The 18306-nt window shown below is 30.7% G+C and overlaps 2 protein-coding genes across 2 annotated transcripts in view; one reads left to right on the forward strand and one right to left on the reverse strand.

Annotated features, from left to right (window-relative positions):
- Window positions 1-14716, forward strand: part of LOC117787315 (RYamide receptor) — a 30022-nt gene extending 15306 nt beyond the window's left edge. The window contains exons 2-8 of the mRNA XM_034625808.1: window positions 2384-2637; window positions 4025-4227; window positions 7833-7981; window positions 8049-8170; window positions 8707-8933; window positions 9137-9328; window positions 13884-14716. Coding sequence (XP_034481699.1) covers window positions 2535-2637; window positions 4025-4227; window positions 7833-7981; window positions 8049-8170; window positions 8707-8933; window positions 9137-9328; window positions 13884-14552 — 1665 coding nt within the window. The 5' untranslated portion in view covers window positions 2384-2534 and the 3' untranslated portion in view covers window positions 14553-14716. The remainder of the gene's footprint in view (window positions 1-2383; window positions 2638-4024; window positions 4228-7832; window positions 7982-8048; window positions 8171-8706; window positions 8934-9136; window positions 9329-13883) is intronic.
- A 1777-nt stretch (window positions 14717-16493) lies between these two features.
- LOC117788394 (venom allergen 3-like) lies at window positions 16494-18009 on the reverse strand. The gene is made up of 2 exons (XM_034627158.1): window positions 17833-18009; window positions 16494-17139 (listed from the first exon to the last, which is right to left on the reverse strand). Exons 1-2 carry the CDS (start codon window positions 17995-17997, stop codon window positions 16567-16569), a joined length of 738 nt encoding a protein of 245 aa, XP_034483049.1. The 5' UTR covers window positions 17998-18009; the 3' UTR covers window positions 16494-16566.
- Window positions 18010-18306: the final 297 nt, after the last annotated feature.

Raw genomic sequence — 18306 nt, forward strand, 5'->3', positions numbered from 1 at the left:
TACTTAAGAAATTAATTTTATTAAATCTTCAAAGTAAGAGTTTTTTAGTAAATTATTTATTTTATTTAGTTATTCACTTGACTTGACTTTTTTCGTGCAGAATCACCGGAAATTCATTTGCTTTTCATTAAAATGAAAATTTGTAGATTAGAGTCAAACTGTTTTTTTTTTAATGCAAAATTCAGAAATTTTAAAATATTATTATTAGTACATAAATTATTTTAATTAAGAAATATATTTTATTAAATCTTCAAAGTAAGAATTTTGTAGGAAATTATTTAATTTATTTAGTTGTTCACTTTATAAAAGGTTTAATTTATGCTTTAACATAATTTAAGGACCAGTATAATAATATTTATCATTTCAGTTTTCAGTTTGTCAATAAAAACAAGAAATTATTATTATACGCTATGAAAAGTTAAATATATGCACTTAACTTGTTGAAAAGCAAACACTAAAATGGCCAAAGGTGCACTGGTTCAGTCACCAGCAATGTCAACTGACCTGTGTCAACAAAAGCTCGGCTAACCAAATGTGAAATTCCACTGACCGCCTCCCACTTTTGACACGCCCCCTTTTGTGACAGGCTGCACTTGACTGATGGCAAGCTTAGGGTTGAGCTAGGCTTTCAACAATATAACAATAACTTTTGCCATGAGAAACCAGACAGCTGACCAAGGGTGTAGGCAGCTTTGAGCGAAGGGGGGTGCAAAAAAAAATTTTATTTTTATAATATCACCACAAGCCCTGCCTAAAACCTCTAGAGATTTTTAAACAAACTGTTTATTTATATGTGTTATTTTAGGTATGTTTTATATAATTAATAAATTAATTCAAAATACATTTCATTCAATTTTAAAATATAACTAAATACCTTAAACTCTCTAAAATATTTTTGTTATTTGAAAGCATTGCTTGCATACTTTCAGAAACACCAGCTTTTGGGTTACTTTTAGAAATTTTTTTGTACCAAATATACCAACAATGAAGATAACTCATCTTTGTGTACCCGCAAATTGGTGTGAAAAATTAGTTTTCGACACTTCATATAATTTTATGAATAGTACGACTTTTAATCAATAAAAGTTCCAGAGTTTCAATTTTATTTTGTTATTTTATGTGATGTTATACCAATCTGAATGGATATTGGAAGTTAAAATTTTGTTAGCCAGAGTGTAGGGGCAAGTTTCCCCTACCCCTTGCAGGTGACTATAACTCGCATTAGTCTAAACTGGGCTAAAAGCAGTTGAACCCCATTTTGCAGTTGTTGGTCAAGTAATTGCAACTGCAAGTGACTTGACTCCAAGAAGATAATGATGTAAACTTGACTAGAATATTGAATGCTCTTCTTCTTTCACCTGTTATCTAATAGGACATTGATTTATGGGTTTTGCACTGTGACAGCTAGTTTATAAATGAAGGACTTCGAAATTGATTAGCCGCAACTCAAAACATGAGGGTTAAGAACACAAAGACGCTTTTCAGAAGACAAAAACAGTTTGCAAGCCAGTCAGATTAGCAGTTGGTTGGACGTAGATTGATGGACAGTCCAATTTAAAAGCTACAAACTTGACTCACATAATTTGTAAGCTGAAAAGCTGTCTTTTCTCTGGAATTTACCTGTTCACTCTCAGTTCTTAGAATATGCTTACTCAAATTTCAGTCTTTAACAATTACTTAAGCTCATCTGCAATTAAAACATATTTTTGCGGTCTTTGCCATTTAATTTAAATTTCCAACACAAATTTTTATAATACATAATCCTCTGAATTTCTGACTGCCAAGCAGAAAATATTATTTAATTTAAGAAATGCTCAGCAGATAATAAATAAAAGCTGCTATTATTATTAAATTTATTTCATTTTTAATAAATACTTATAATATTTTACGAAATCCGAGTTTTAGCACAAATTATTGTAGAATGATTTATATTATTTTATAACTATTTATGGTAAGAATTTGTTGCAAATAATTAACAATTGGCTTATATTTTTTTTCGTATAATAAGAAGTGCTCTGAATTTAATAAATAATAAAATATGCATTTTTATTTATAATTATTAATAAATATTATTTTAAAGACTTTTAGGTAACATTGAAATTACTGACATTCTAAGTATATTTGACCTTTTTATATATAAAAAAAGAAAGGCAATTTATTTTTTATTTATTTATTTTATTTTATTTGTTTTATTTAAAGTATTAAAGTATTAAATTGTCCTTCAAAATTCGAGATTAGGCATAAATAATTGTGGCCAGATTTTATTGCTTTAATATGCATTTATTAAATTTAATATATTCTATGAAAATATTAAATTAAATACTCTGGAGTAAGCTGGTTTTTATAAATTTTAATCCCCTTTTCATATCTGTCTTGCTTGCAGGCAAAAGCTGTGGCATTAAAATGCATTGCTACCATAAATAAAAACGCGTTCGAGCGAAACGAATTTTGGTTAAGCCCGAAATTCGCGCAGCTTTAACGAATAGACGCTACTTTGTCTTAAGGGAAAGTCGAAAGATATTTATATCAGTAACATGAACAACAACTTAAATAACAGCAACATGGAAACGGATATTACATTTAACCAACACCAACATGAGGAAATGTTGCCGGGTGCTGAGGAGGAAGCTGAATTTGGTAAGTTGCCAACAGATGAGTGTCTCATTTCTCTATGTTTTATATATTTTATCTCACTTCTCATCTCGAAGAGAACTAATAGTCTGTTGAGACATTTGACATCAACTCAATAATTATGTTAGCATCCATCATCATCATTGTCAAGTTTGTTTGTTGATACTTTGATCTGTCTAGGTCAGCTGGTAATTATATAAGTATTTATAACATTGTCGAATTTGATGCTTGTTTTGATAGCACAGCTGATAATGAGTACTAAAGAAAAAGGTCAAATAAAATCATGTTGTTAGATTTCACTCAATATTTTTGTTACTATAGTGATTATTTTTGTCAGCTGTCCATCAATCAAGAAACAGGATGCATAATAAATTAATTTTATGCTATATGCTCTAACAGTTATGTCTCAGGATCAAATCTAAAGTGTTGTTAAATACTTAAAACACTTAAACACTTGTTAAAAGATTTAAAATTTTCAAAATTTTAAGGAGGTACTCTCAGAATCGAACCCATGATTTAGAGAAAAATAATTTTTTTTACAAAATTAATTATATTTAAATGCAAAATGAATTAAGAGACCAAACCAAGATCAAAATGACATTCCGCTTGAAAATCGGTTAAGTTTTGACAAAGTTATGGAAGTTTGAAGTTTTTCGAACCTTTGACCTTGCAACTTTACAAGTCAAAATTTTGGTCAAATCTAGCCTGATTTTTTACAAGAAAATGAAACGTATCAGAATCAAATTTGAAGTGTTGTTTTATACTAATTATGATATAAGGAGTTGATTAAAAGTAAAAACTTGAGATTTAAAATTTTGAATTTTCAAAATTTCAAAGGGGGGACCCTTACCATCAAACCATGGCTATGATCGAAAATCAGAAAATTTTTTAAATAAACAAAATTTAAATGCAGAATGAATTTAGAAGCCAAAACATGATCAAAATGATGTTCCGCTTGAAAATCGCTTAAGTTTTGCCAAAGTTATGACAGTTCAAAGTTAGTCAAGCCTCTGACCTAGCAACTTCACAAGTCAATATATTTCTTAATTTTGACATGACATGTTATGAGAGATTGAAGTTGTTTTCGATTCTTAAAGAAGTATTATTCTCTGGCTTAGATCTTTACAGCATTTACTTTAGAGAAGTTTCTTACTCAATAATAAGCAAGATTTCAAGATTCATTTAAATAATTTGTAATTCAAAAGCCTTCAGCTATTCCTTCTCTTGAGTTCAACTGACACTAATGTCAGACTTAACTGCCAACTGTCTGCTGATTATAATCAGAGTCCTGTCACTTTGAGAGTCTTGCTAAATTATTTCAATTATTATGCCCGTTTTTTGTCATTTTCAATAAATAATCGTTTGCCATTTGCTTGACTCGTCTTGACTCTAGAACGTCTTTACGCTGCTCCCGCGGAAATTGTGGCACTGCTTTCCATTTTCTACGGTGGCATTAGCATTCTGGCTGTCATTGGCAACACGCTGGTGATTTGGGTGGTTGCAACCACGCGGCAAATGCGCACCGTTACCAACATGTATATTGCGAATCTGGCATTTGCGGATGTCATCATTGGACTGTTCAGCATACCGTTTCAGGTGAGTTTCAAATGCAGTACACTGTTAAAAAAGGACAGTTTTTTTTTAGACATATTCAACAACACTCTAACAATAATCGTCTTAATTATTTTAAAATAAAAATCATTTATTGTTTCAAAATAAATTTATTTCTTCGAATTGAATATAAAAATTGAAGAAATAAAAAATAAATGGATTTTTTTTTAAGTATAAGAGAAAAATAAAATATACAATTTCTACTATACAAAAATAAAAATAATAAAAATTAACAAAACTTTCAATTTATTTATTTTAATATTGTCTTGTTATTCTCTATAATTTTTATCTTCATTTTTTAAATTGAAAATAATATTTTTTTCTACACTTCATAAAAAAAATTTAAAATTTAGGTTTTATTTTAATATAATATATTAAAATAATAATTGTTGTTCTGAATAAATAAATAATGCATTATAATAAAAACAAAAAAAAAAATTAACAAAGCCATTTACAAATTGATATTTTTATTGTATTGCTGTTTATTTTTAATATTAAGTATGTGCACTGAATTTTTGTCTTCAATTTTAAAATAAAAAATAAAATTTGTTATACACTTCTAAAAAAATTTAAAATTAAATTATTTTTAAAATTTTTTTTGAATTAAGATTAACTGTAGTAGTAAGGAATATTTTTGTTGATATAATTGTTATATAATAGTTAATCATTAGTTCCAGTTTGTCTACTCCAAAAACAGTACTTTTTATGAGTGTATTTACATGTTTGCTAATTATGCAAATTCTGACCACTGTTTTCGCAACTCACAACACCGAGACCTAATTAGCCATGGCTGATAAAACATTTGTATTGAAGTAGAGCTGCAGTTATGCATGTATAAATGCTGCATGAATATGGTCAGCAGCTTAGCATTAATTAAACATTGCGTATACGCAATGTATGACCAGACCAAGGGGGGGAAGAACAAATAAATGGAGTTTACTGATTTTTCGCCTGACTGTTAACACTTTGTGCACATAAATCAGTTGTAAATGGCATTAGCCCAGTTTCGAATTTCGAATTTTGGATATTGGTATTCCCTTTATGAGACAACCGCAAACAAAACGACAAACATCGATTTCACTATAATCGAGCGTCAATTTAATTTCCGGCGCTTAAACACAACCCACACACACACACACACAAGCTCACACACACATTTTGCCGGATTAGAACTTTTGACAGTGTCTCCGCCATTTAATCCCAATTCCAATCCCAATCCCAATCCCAATCCCAGTAGCGCCGTCAACTGCAATGGCTTCACGTTAATGGAGCTTTATTTTTTGTCCATCGTTCCGAGTGCTAATGGGCTCAGTTGCTTCGTGCTGCCAGCATAAAAAAAAAATGTGCTAAAAGCCAAATATGATAATGCTTTCTGAATTTCAATATTTCGAGCAACAATAAATACAATTTTTATGAGCTACTCTGAACGGACAAGCACCTTTCTCTTATAATCCATATTTCTATTGATTGGTTTTGCATTTTCAAGTGGCAAATCTCAAATGTAGCAAACTGAATTTTAAATTTGTGTTGCCATTTACCAACGAGTGTCTGTGCATGCTTGAAAAGCTACAGAAAATTCGATGCCTTGATGTACAATTTTCAATTGGAAACCAAATAACAAACAAATAATAGAGAGAAAAAACAAATGAAATTCCTGAATGCTTTGATTTAAAGTTTACATGAGAATTTGTTTATTTGTGTATTTTTATCAGTTTAACGAGTAATATGAGCTTTTCATAGTGGGGAAAAAGCTACAATTATTTACTTTATTTTATGAAATATTTGTATTTAGTTAGAAATAAGCTTTGAAAATACCTAGAATCTTTAATGCCAATTAAAGTGTATTTAATTATGAGAACGTTTATATAATTGATATCCTGTTTAACTAATAAATCTTATTAACTTATGCTACTTTAAGGAAAAAACTTTAAAAGCACATTAAAGCTTTAAAGTCAATAAATTTAAAACAATTTTATAAAAACGTTTATTTTCACTAATCAAATATTCCTATTTGCAATAAATTGTAGATAAGAAGCAGCTTTAAAAGCCCATTAAAGCTTCAAAGTATCTTAAAATTCATGCATTGGCTGAAATATTTATACCATAATAATAAATCTAACTAAAAAAGTCGTCTTAAATTCAAATTGCCTTTACTTTAGAATTTAAGCAGAAAGCTGTCTAATAACACCTGCAAGCTTTAAAGCTACTTACAGAATTAAATATGCTTTAACTTTACTGCAAACTCATTTTCCGTAAATAATTAAGCAATGAGTCTAGACAGAAAACTACTTTGACAGCTTAAGAAACTTGCAGGCTCATATATAATGTCTGATATTAATCACCGCCGACTTTAAGCAACATCTGTTTGAAATTAATGATATTCTATACTATAAATAATGCCAAAATTCCGAAAACTTTGCTCTGTTTACTTCACTAAGCTGCAGCTTCTAGGGGCAGACTTCAAGTATAAAAGACACACACGCGCAGCATAATAAATATTCATTAAGTTGACAATTAAATAACATGCGGCTGTCACAGCAAATTGTCAGTGTTATCGATAGACAAGTGAGTGTTCTGTAATTTGCACTAATTGCTTGGGGTTTTCACCCCCCTCGAAAACAACGCCTCTGAACAAAATGCTGCATGTGGATGCCACATGAACTCGACTCGATTCGCTGAATATGAAATAGCACATAATGCGCACTTAAACTCTATCTGCAAATGCAAAGCACACACTCACATACATTCACACTCACACACACGTACACACACACGCACACATACACCCACACAGAGCACACAAATCACAGATGTTAGAACAGAAACCACGCAGTCACCAATCGCATATATGGCGAATAGTTTTGGCAATTTATGCTCGGTAAAATGACTAGAGTAAAGGGAGAAAAGGAGAGAAAGCAGAAATGTCCTGAAAGTCCTGTTCGCTTATTGTTCTCACTGTTAATGATATTTGCTTTCCTTTTAATAGGGGACAACTGTGCACTGATTTTTAGCAGTGCTGTCAGAAATTCAAGAGCTAAGTTAATAAATAGCTTAAAAACTGTCAAATCTACTGCACAAAAATTTTTAAAAATATTTTTTAAACGCAGTAATTTTATTTTATTGTAAATATATTTATTTACAAATGTAAATTACTTTTGTGCAAGAATTATTATAGGAAAATGCAGTTAATTTACTTAACGTCAACTTAAACGAGTAAACGGAATGAAAATTGCTAGAATATAAAATGAAATTAGAAGAAAATTTTCTAGAATTATTAATTTTTTTGCTTTATAATATGCATTTATTTATTATAAAAAAATTTAAAATTTAGAAAACAAAAAACTTAAATCTATTAGGTTTTTTGATAAAAAAATATTTTTGTTCAAGTATTTAAAAAAATTTTTGGCTATCAGAAAAATAATCAAATAATTTATTAAAGTAGCACAGATTTTTTTTTTTCATTTTTGTAGCTTTTAAGCAATTTAAATTAGCTACGTTTACCTATAAAATAGCTTAAGTGGCAACTCTGATTTTGCTGTGAATTTTCGATCTAATATTTTTTTTTTTCTATTTTTTCCCTAAATTTTCAGTTTCAGGCCGCATTGCTGCAAAGTTGGAATCTGCCGTTTTTCATGTGCGGCTTTTGTCCCTTTGTGCAGGCACTGAGCGTAAATGTCTCCGTTTTTACGCTAACTGCAATTGCCATCGATAGACATCGGGCCATAATTAATCCATTGAGGTAAGCCAACTAGCTGACGACTTGATAATGAGTTTGGCTCATTAAAATGGAATTATTCCTGTTACAGAGCACGTCCAACCAAGTTCATATCCAAGTTCATAATTGCTGGCATTTGGCTCTTGGCGCTTACTTTTGCCGCTCCTTTCCTGATTGCCTTTCGGGTGGAGGAAATAACCGACCGCATTCGAGGTAAGTCTACACTTGGCGAAAAGACTTGGCATAAATCAGCGAAAAAGTGCAACAATCAAAATTATCAATTTCTAAAGATATGAATATTTTTGGAATATCTTGGAGATAAAATTTTTAAGGAGTAAAATACATGAACAACTATATTTCTCAACTTTTAAGAATTTTTGGATCTCGAGAGTCTTTAATATTTATTTGTTATAGAAACAAAGGGTTAAAAAATGTGTTTTTTTTGGTTTTGGTGAATAAAAAATAAAAAAAAATCACCTAATCTTTGTTTCTTAATGTTTGTCGTATTCAGATTTAATATTCCTAAATTCAAACGTCAAATCTTTCTAAACCTTTAAAATATTTAAAGAATTTATAGGCTGAAAATTAAATTTTTGTAACAGAAATATTTGTATCCTTACTAAATTCACAGAAACAATTAAAAAGTGTATTTTTTCTACTGGATGTCAGAAATAGCATGCTTTTTTTCAAGTGTACTTTCAACAGATAGCTCATTTTAACCTGTGATCCGCTTGAAAATGTCTTTGCAGAAAATGATCTTTACTTCAATTTGACTCGACCTTTTTGCATGAACAAAAACCTTTCGGATGAGCAGTTGAAGGCGTATCGTTATGCCCTGGTCTTTGTGCAATATCTGGTGCCATTTTGTGTAATAAGCTTTGTCTATATCCAAATGGCCGTCAGATTGTGGGGCACTCGAGCGCCAGGAAATGCGCAGGATTCGCGTGATATAACGCTGCTCAAAAACAAAAAGAAGGTGAGTTTTTTGATGGAAATCAAATATTATAAAATTGTTTTTTATTGTTAAAAATTAAATATGGACTCTAATCAATAGATTTTATTATTTTGATTTATATCCAGAAATGAAGTCATAGGTTGCCAAAAAATATAAATATTTCAGTCTTTTAACAGTCTTCATATCTTTATTTAAATTTTAAAATCATTTCGATCTTTTCGCAGGTCATCAAAATGCTTATTATTGTTGTGGTTATCTTTGGACTCTGCTGGCTGCCGTTGCAACTATATAATATTCTTCACGTCACGATACCGGAAGTGAATGACTATCGATTTATTAGCATTATTTGGTTCTGCTGTGATTGGTTGGCCATGAGCAACAGTTGCTATAATCCCTTCATTTATGGCATCTACAATGTGAGTACAATTCCTCTTTACATTTGTTTACCTATGTCACTGATCCGGATCAGTCATAAGTTAAGTGCAAGTACAGTGAAGATTGTCATAGAATTTTGGGAAAAAATTTATATAGTCAACTAATACAAATTTATCTAAATATTAACTTATGAAAATATAAAGTTTATATAAATAGTTTATTTAATTAAAAGTTTTTTTCGCCAATTTTTTATTTACAAATAATTTTATTAGAATAATTTAAAAATTACTATATTAAATAAATTATGCATGCATATCAAATAATACCAAAAATTAAAAAAAGTTTTTATCAAAAATGTTTAAAGTAATTCAATTTTTTTTGAATTTATAATTTTGGAATGTGCATTCAATTTTTATATGATTAAGTTATTTTGTTTTATAAATATTAAAATATTTTGATAATAAATATTTAACAAAATAAAAAAAAAATTAATTTGAATAACAATATCTTAATTTGGTTATTTTGTTAAATTAATGTTAGTTATTTTTTTTAATTTTTACGTATAAAAGATTTATATTTAAATTATAATTTACACTTTGGAAATTAAATCCATTTTTTTGTCAGTCTTATTATTTCCCAACGAATGCTTTCTGTCAATTACTTGCATAATAACGCAGACAAATTCCGAGAATAATATTATAAATAGCATTCAACGTTTAATAGACTTTGTGCCCACTTGAGTTAATTAAAAGCACGTGCCACTGTTGCCAATAATAAACACCTACAGCAATCCTGTCAAACACATAAATCCTATCCGGATCCCAAGCCACAGAATTAAAACAACAATCCGCAAATCGCAGGCATAAAAGGCACAAATATTTTGCGCTCACCTTGAGAAATGGAAATCCCCCCTTGAAATCGATAAAAATCGACAGGCAAAAACACAAACACAAGACACAACAGGCACGTAAAGTTTTTTGTCTGTCCACCCACAAAATCTAGACAAAAGAATCTCTGTCTTCTTCTTTATATTTTCTCCACCTCCTCTCTCTCATTTTACACGTGTGGGCGACAGTTGCCCATAAATGGAATATATATATATTTTGAGACAAAAAAGTTTGTCGACAAATATTTTGGTTTACGACCAACTGTCGCGGGGAGGGAGGACAACTTAGGGGAATAGAAGGGCCAAGTTGCCAAGTGTTGGAAATTAGGAAGTTTAGGCCAAGGGGGAAACAAGGGAGTTCGAATTGATAGACCCAAGTGACAGATGGCACAATAAGTAGTAAAATCACGAGGCTCAACATTCATTAGCAACTTTGCTGCCAAAGGAATTTTTTTTGTTTTCCATTTTGTATTTGTATCTATTAAGAGAGGTAGAGCCACTAATAGAGTGCATTGACTTGGTCAACAGCTTGGCAACAAGTTTGCATAAGAACTTTTAATAAGGACAGAGCTCATTTGGGAGCTTTTCGTTTGGGAATAAAAATTAGCGTGGAAACAGCTAGAAAATATGTTCTTCAGAAATAGTTTTATTTATTTTCTAAACTCTTGCATTTCTTAAATATCTAAAAAAAATTATTTATGACAGTTTTCAGTTTTTGGAAAGTGTCAAGGGGAAACTACGAAAAAAATGGACAGTTAGGGAAAAATTCGAAATTTTTGAATAAAAAATATTTTGATGCAGAATCAAACTAGAAATCAAATAATATTAAAAATGATAATCCTCATGAAAATCGGTCAAGATTTAGCAAAGTTATGAAAGCTTGAAGTTTTTAAAGAAGTGTCAAAGGGGCAAGTCAAGGGTAAGTACGGATAATATAGACAGTGAAAGGGGAAAAATATGGAATGATATAATTCAAAATTATTTTGATGCAGACTCAAAGTAGGGGCCGAAAAATGATCAAAATGGTATTCCGCATGAAAATCGTTCAAGTTTTGGCAAAGTTATGAGATTTGGAAGTTTTCGAGTATGGGTCAAGGGGCAAGTCAAGGGAAAGTACGGATAAAATAGACAGTGATAGGGGCAAAATATCAAATTTTTAAAGTCAATAATATTTTGATGCAGAATCAAAGTAGAGGCCAAAAAATGATCAAAATGGTATTCCGCATGAAAATCGGTTCAGTTTTGGCAAAGTTATGAGAGTTGGAAATTTTCGAGTATGGGTCAAGGGGCAAGTCAAGGGAAAGTACGGATAAAATGGACAGTGATAGGGGTAAAAAATCGAATTTTTTAAATCAATAATATTTTGATGCAGAATCAAAGTAGAGGCCAAAAAATGATCAAAATGGTGTTCCGCATGAAAATCGGTTCAGTTTTGGCAAAGTTATGAGAGTTGGAAGTTTTCGAGTATGGGTCAAGGGGCAAGTCAAGGGAAAGTACGGATAAAATGGACAGTGATAGGGGTAATAAATCGAATTTTTTAATTAAATAATATTTTGATGCAGAATCAAAGTAGAGGCCAAAAAATGATCAAAATGGTATTCCGCATGAAAATCGGTTCAGTTTTGGCAAAGTTATGAGAGTTGGAAGTTTTCGAGTATGGGTCAAGGGGCAAGTCAAGGGAAAGTACGGATAAAATGGACAGTGATAGGGGTAATAAATCGAATTTTTTAATTAAATAATATTTTGATGCAGAATCAAAATAGAGGCCAAAAAATGATCAAAATGGTATTTCGCATGAAAATCGGTTCAGTTTTGGCAAAGTTATGAGAGTTGGAAGTTTTCGAGTATGGGTCAAGGGGCAAGTCAAGGGAAAGTACGGATAAAATAGACAGTGATAGGGGCAAAAAATCGAATTTTTTAAATCAATAATATTTTGATGCAGAATCAAAGTAGAGGCCAAAAAATTATCAAAATGGTATTCCGCATAAAAATCGGTTCAGTTTTGGCAAAGTTATGAGTGTTGGAAGTTTTTGAGTATGGGTCAAGGGGCAAGTCAAGGGAAAGTACGGATAAAATAGACAGTGATAGGGGCAAAAAATCGAATTTTTTAAATCAATAATATTTTGATGCAGAATCAAAGTAGAGGCCAAAAAATGATCAAAATGGTATTTCGCATGAAAATCGGTTCAGTTTTGGCAAAGTTATGAGAGTTGAACGTTTTCGAGTATGGGTCAAGGGGCAAGTCAAGGGAAAGTACGGATAAAATGGACAGTGATAGGGGTAAAAAATCGAATTTTTTAATTAAATAATATTTTGATGCAGAATCAAAGTAGAGGCCAAAAAATGATCAAAATGGTATTCCGCAGGAAAATTGGTTCAGTTTTGGCAAAGTTATGAGAGTTGAAAGTTTTCGAGTATGGGTCAAGGGGCAAGTCAAGGGAAAGTCTGGATAAAATGGACAGTGATAGGGGCAAATTATCGAATTTTTTAATTAAATAATATTTTGATGCAGAATCAAAGTAGAGGCCAAAAAATGATCAAAATGATATTCCGCATGAAAATCGGTTCAGTTTTGGCAAAGTTATGAGAGTTGGAAGTTTTCGAGTATGGGTCAAGGGGCAAGTCAAGGGAAAGTCTGGATAAAATGGACAGTGATAGGGGTAAAATATCGAATTTTTTAAGTCAATAATATTTTGATGCAGAATCAAAGTAGAGGCCAAAAAATGATCAAAATGGTATTCCGCAGGAAAATTGGTTCAGTTTTGGCAAAGTTATGAGAGTTGAAAGTTTTCGAGTATGGGTCAAGGGGCAAGTCAAGGAAAGTCTGATAAAATGGACAGTGATAGCAAATTATCGAATTTTAATTAAATAATATTTTGATGCAGAATCAAAGTAGAGGCCAAAAAATGATCAAAATGATATTCCGCATGAAAATCGGTTCAGTTTTGGCAAAGTTATGAGAGTTGGAAGTTTTCGAGTATGGGTCAAGGGGCAAGTCAAGGGAAAGTACGGATAAAATGGACAGTGATAGGGGCAAATTATCGAATTTTTTAATTAAATAATATTTTGATGCAGAATCAAAGTAGAGGCCGAAAATTGATCAAAACGGTATTCCGCATGAAAATCGGTTCAGTTATGGCAAAGTTATGAAAGCTGGAAGTTTTCGAGTATGGGTCAAGGGGCAAGTTAAGGGAAGTACGGATAAAATAAGCAGTAAAAGAGGAAAAAAATCGAATTTTTCAAATAAAAATATTATGATACATATTCAAATTAGAAGCTTAATAATGATTAGAGAGACTATTTAAAATTATGTTGTAGAATCAAACTAGAAGGCAAAAAATAATAAATAAAATATTCCGCAAGAAAACCGGTCGTCAATTTAAAGCTATGTCTACTGTTTAAAGCTCAAAGGTCTATAAAGTTGTGGGAGAATAGTTAGAAAACTAATAGATTTACATTTTAAAAAATATAAGCCTAAGCCTTTGACTCTGTATTAAAATTATATTAAGATTTAAAAAAAATTAGAAGTCTTATAATGAATGTATTTTTTTTTCTAAAATTGAATACTGTTCAAAGAGTATTCAGTTATCGTCAAAGTGGAATTCTATTGAGATATTTTCATTAGACAGCCGAATAAAAGTTGAATTTGAGTGACATTTTTGTATATGCTTACTCAAGTATTTTTGTATTATTTATTTCATTTTTTGCAGGAGAAGTTCAAGCGTGAGTTCAACAAACGATTCGCGGCCTGTTTCTGCAAGTTCCACACGACGCTGGAGCAGCACGAGCGAACCTTATCGATGCACACCCGAGCTAGTTCCATACGCTCCACATATGCGAATTCATCCATGAGGATTCGCAGCAATTTCTTTGGAAATGGCAGCAAAGGCGGAGGCGGATTGCATATGAATCGGAATGGGAATGGCAATGGAAATAATGCACACAGTTTGGCCATGGCCAATAGCAGCTACAACAACAATGGTCATCAAAGTGTGGTAACATTTGCCAGCGGTGGCAATACCATGCCACCATGGAGACGCAATAATTTCAAGCCGTTGCATCCCGATGTTGTTGAATGTGAGGATGATTTGGCGTTGATGGAACTACCCTCGACAAGTGAGGAGCATCCCTCGAGTCTAGGGGGTGGTATTGGCGTTGCGGGGGTGCAGTTATCATTGCTTAAAGCGGAATCGCGAGAAAGTTCTAGTTGCATTTGTGAACAGGAATTTGGCAGTGGCATGGAATGTGATGGAACTTGTATACTTAGTGAAGTATCGCGTGTGCAACAACCAACAACAACAATAACAACAGCAACAACACAACTAATCAGAGGAGCGAGTGGCAAGCCGCAGGGCCAAACATTATGGCAGCCACTGTAAAGTTGAGCCAAGTACACTGATAAAAATCACCGGTTCCTATAATCAAAAATTTATTTTATTTTGTTACTTTAGTAGTGTTGTTAAAACATCGAAAAATCGGTTTTTGATAAATCATAATTTAATTAATGGGTGTCCTATCATCACCTATGTGTCCCATAAATATATATGCACAAACTTAGTTAAGAAAGTCTATTGACAAATTAACAAAATCCAAGCAATTTTTCATAAAAAAAAATTATTTGTATGGAATTTAATTTTTTTTTTATTATTTTATCAGTCTAATATTTTTAAGAGTAAAAACACCCAATATTAAAATTTTAATTTTGTCAAAATACTTTCTTGACTAACTGTTTATAATAATGCACACTTATAAATACATTGCATTATTTAAAAATCAATTTATCGATGTTAATCGTTGTTTTTACATCACTCAAATTAAGACAACTTTAAGAGAAAAAAAATATGCACAAAAAGAAAAGTCTTACAATCAAGAATTTAAAATTTAAGTGCTCGCTGCATTTTGAAGTAAATTAATATTTTTCCCATAAAACTTAATTTTTTTATTTAGAAATTGCTTTGAGAACAATCACGTTTTCTATTTTTATCAGTGTAATAAATTGGGCTTACAGTCTGTGATTTCGTAATAATGAATTGTGATTACAAATACAATGAGCAAATTGAATGATGGAAATGCTAATACGAATGCTAATGATCGTTTTAAGCTGGAATCAACCGAATCCCTGTACAGTATTATAAATATATATTCAAAGTGTAGTCAACGTTTTTGCATGTCGAATTATATTCTAGCTTTAAAACAATTTTCCAACAATAAATATTTAGTTTTATATATGTACATATAAGCATAAATGTTATCAAATATTTTCCACAGCAATTGCTAAATAAATAAACATAAAAAGTTGCATTTTTTATTTGCTACCAGCTAATTTCTCACTTTTCGCATTTGGCTTTCATTAAAAGGCACATAAAATCAATTAACTAGCATTAAACGTAAATTATGGAATTAGTAACTAAAGAACAATACAAAAAATCTATTTATATATGTATGTTTATGTAAATTGTGTGTAAAAAGGCTAATTAATGTAATGTAATAAACATTTCGATTCATTAAACAAATCGAACTAAAAACCAACCAAAGCAATAAAATTGTTTACTTTTGTGCGTTATGAACTGTTAATTATAGCGGTCATAATTAAGTATTATTTTCGGTCATAAATAATGCATTTAATTTTAGTTAAACTTAACTGCCTAGATTAAGCTTTTAAGTATAAACAGCTTATTTATAGCAAGCATTTAAAGTTGACATTGAAGTAGAAAGCATTTCGATGAGTTGCCATAAGAAACTGCAATTTCTCAAGCTGTGAAAGCTTTCGTCGCCGCGTACTTAGTGCGGACGCAAACCGGAAGTTGAGCAAAGCTTAAGACGATGTTTTTTTTTGAAAGCTTTGAGTTTGCTTGAAAAACGAACAAAAGAAAACGTTAAAAGCTTTTATGCTTACAGGGTGTTTAATAGACTTGTTGAAGAAAAAGTTTAAATATGAAATGATGAGTTTATTTTTTAGACAAAATAATTTAAGAGATAGATTATTGATTTCAATGATTTGTTACAGAGAAATACAGAGGATTTTTTTTTAAGCGGAAATTAATTAACTAATGTCCCTAGATTTTAATGTTTAACATCTTAAACATCGCTTATTTACTTTAATTACTTAAATAACGGTAGGGATAAAAATTTTTATATTTAATTCGAATTTTACTTGAATTTTAAAGTCAAAACTTTGATCCCAAAAATATTATAATTTGTTCTATATGCTAAGCAAATTGGGAGTCTAAATTTTAAATTTGGTGCCTCTAGCTCTCAACATTCGCAAGAAATTGGATAGCAAAATTTTTTTTGAAGTATCAATTAGGTACATTTTTGAATTAAAAATCTTACAAAGTATATTTGATTTATTTCAGTTTTCAATTACATTGATATATATTCATACATGATTCTTTAAACAGTTTCGTACAACTGTTCTCCAGGCCTGGCTTTTTCATTGTACAGACAGGTAATGTGATAATTCCAGTTAATTCCAGATCTTTGAAGTAATATACCGCAGCCGACATATCGAACTTTGTCATTGATTATATTTGCTAATGCATATTCGTTACTGGATGCATCTGATGGAAAACTCGTTACGAACGTTGAGTCCACATTTTGTAGTGGACCAAATCCAAAAAAATACAATGCCTGTGTTATAATAGCTTCCGGAAATTGACGTACAGGGTTTGAATGACTCATAGTACTTTTTCCCACGTTTAAGAAACGAGGCGTGTTTACACATTCACTGGCTTTTTCATCATTGCAGAAGTTTGTTACACGCATTGCCAGTATAGAGAGCTCTTGATCCCATTGTACCTTGGGAAAGTGCTTGGCTGTTGGTAAATCTCCCAAGTACGGATCCAAAGGTGAGACCGGAAGCGTTCTAGTTAAAAGACGGCGCAGCCAATTATGATGATCAACGATTAAAGATTTTAGACGATCCATATTAACTCCTTCACGTGGCTTTTTACACTGTGGTCCCCACTTGATTGTAATTTTTATTAAATTAACTGATTTAATTGGAAATCAGGGACCGTAATAGTTATAATTTAAAAAACAAAAATTATGAAATAAAAACTTTTTGTTGATTTTTATAAAAAATTCGAAAAATAGCTATTAATTTCAATTTTAAATTTTAAAATTTAAAATCATTATTAATATCAATTTTTAATTTAAAAATGTAAATAATTTTAAATTTCAATTTTTATTAAAAAAAATCGGAAATAAAATCTATTTTTCAATTTTCATTGTAAAAATTGAATAAAAATTTAATGAGAATATTACAGGTATTGACATTTACATTGATTTTAATTCTTTAATTTTTGTAACAGAAATTGACAAAAAATTTTTGTTATTAAAAAATTCCAAATAAAAACTATTTGTCAATTTCCATTATTAAAATTAAATACAAATTAAATGTAAATATTCTTTGAGGATATTTCAGGTATTGATATTTACACTACATTTTTATTCTTTAATTTTTATAACAGAAATTGACAAATAATTTTTACTGTCGATTTTTATAATAAAAATTTAAGTAATTTATTATCATTTTTATTTTTTATCATAAAAATTAAAAATAATTTGTAATTGTCAATTTTTTTATACAAATTGTTTTTTTAAATTCATAACTATTTATTGCAGTCCCTGTTAAAAATTGCTTGTATTTTCACTTACAAACGGATTGTCACAGGCAATGTGGTTCACACCCGGCGGACAGAGTCCTTTGCGGCAATAATCCTCCGGTGGTTTTGGCGTACGCAATTCTCCACGCATTTTATATCGCGGCGTTTTAGTCCAAAACTTTGGATCATTGAAGGTCATCGCATACAAGTACAGCATGCTTACAATTGAAAACTGTAAGAATATCGGAGCTAACGAAACTTGCATCTTTAATGCTCCAATCACTTATTGAGAGTATCTTGAGATACTCGGGTATTTAGCATTGTTAGACATGCAGTTCGATCCATGTTTCACTTGTTAATTATTATCTAATTGGCGGTACGAATTTCTAATTTGCTACGGGAAATAGTTTGAGTTCTCTTATAATATAAAAAAAGTTCTCTTTATTAATAGCATTGCAATTCAAAGAAGGCACAGAATCTATTCGTCTGTATAATAGCGTCAATCTTCGGAATAAAATGTGGTAAG

The sequence above is a fragment of the Drosophila innubila genome (genome assembly GCF_004354385.1).
Source record: "Drosophila innubila isolate TH190305 chromosome 3L unlocalized genomic scaffold, UK_Dinn_1.0 0_D_3L, whole genome shotgun sequence".
Taxonomy (NCBI): domain Eukaryota; kingdom Metazoa; phylum Arthropoda; class Insecta; order Diptera; family Drosophilidae; genus Drosophila; species Drosophila innubila.

What these genes read in the sequence shown, in the direction of transcription:
- LOC117788394 (XM_034627158.1), bottom strand. Translation starts at nt 17,997, where the DNA reads ATGCTGTACTTGTATGCGATGACCTTCAATGATCCAAAGTTTTGGACT. An exon ending in TTGCCTGTGACAATCCGTTT is followed by an intron (nt 17,140 to 17,832) that starts GTAAGTGAAAAT and finishes ATTACAATCAAG; the next exon opens with TGGGGACCACAGTGTAAAAA.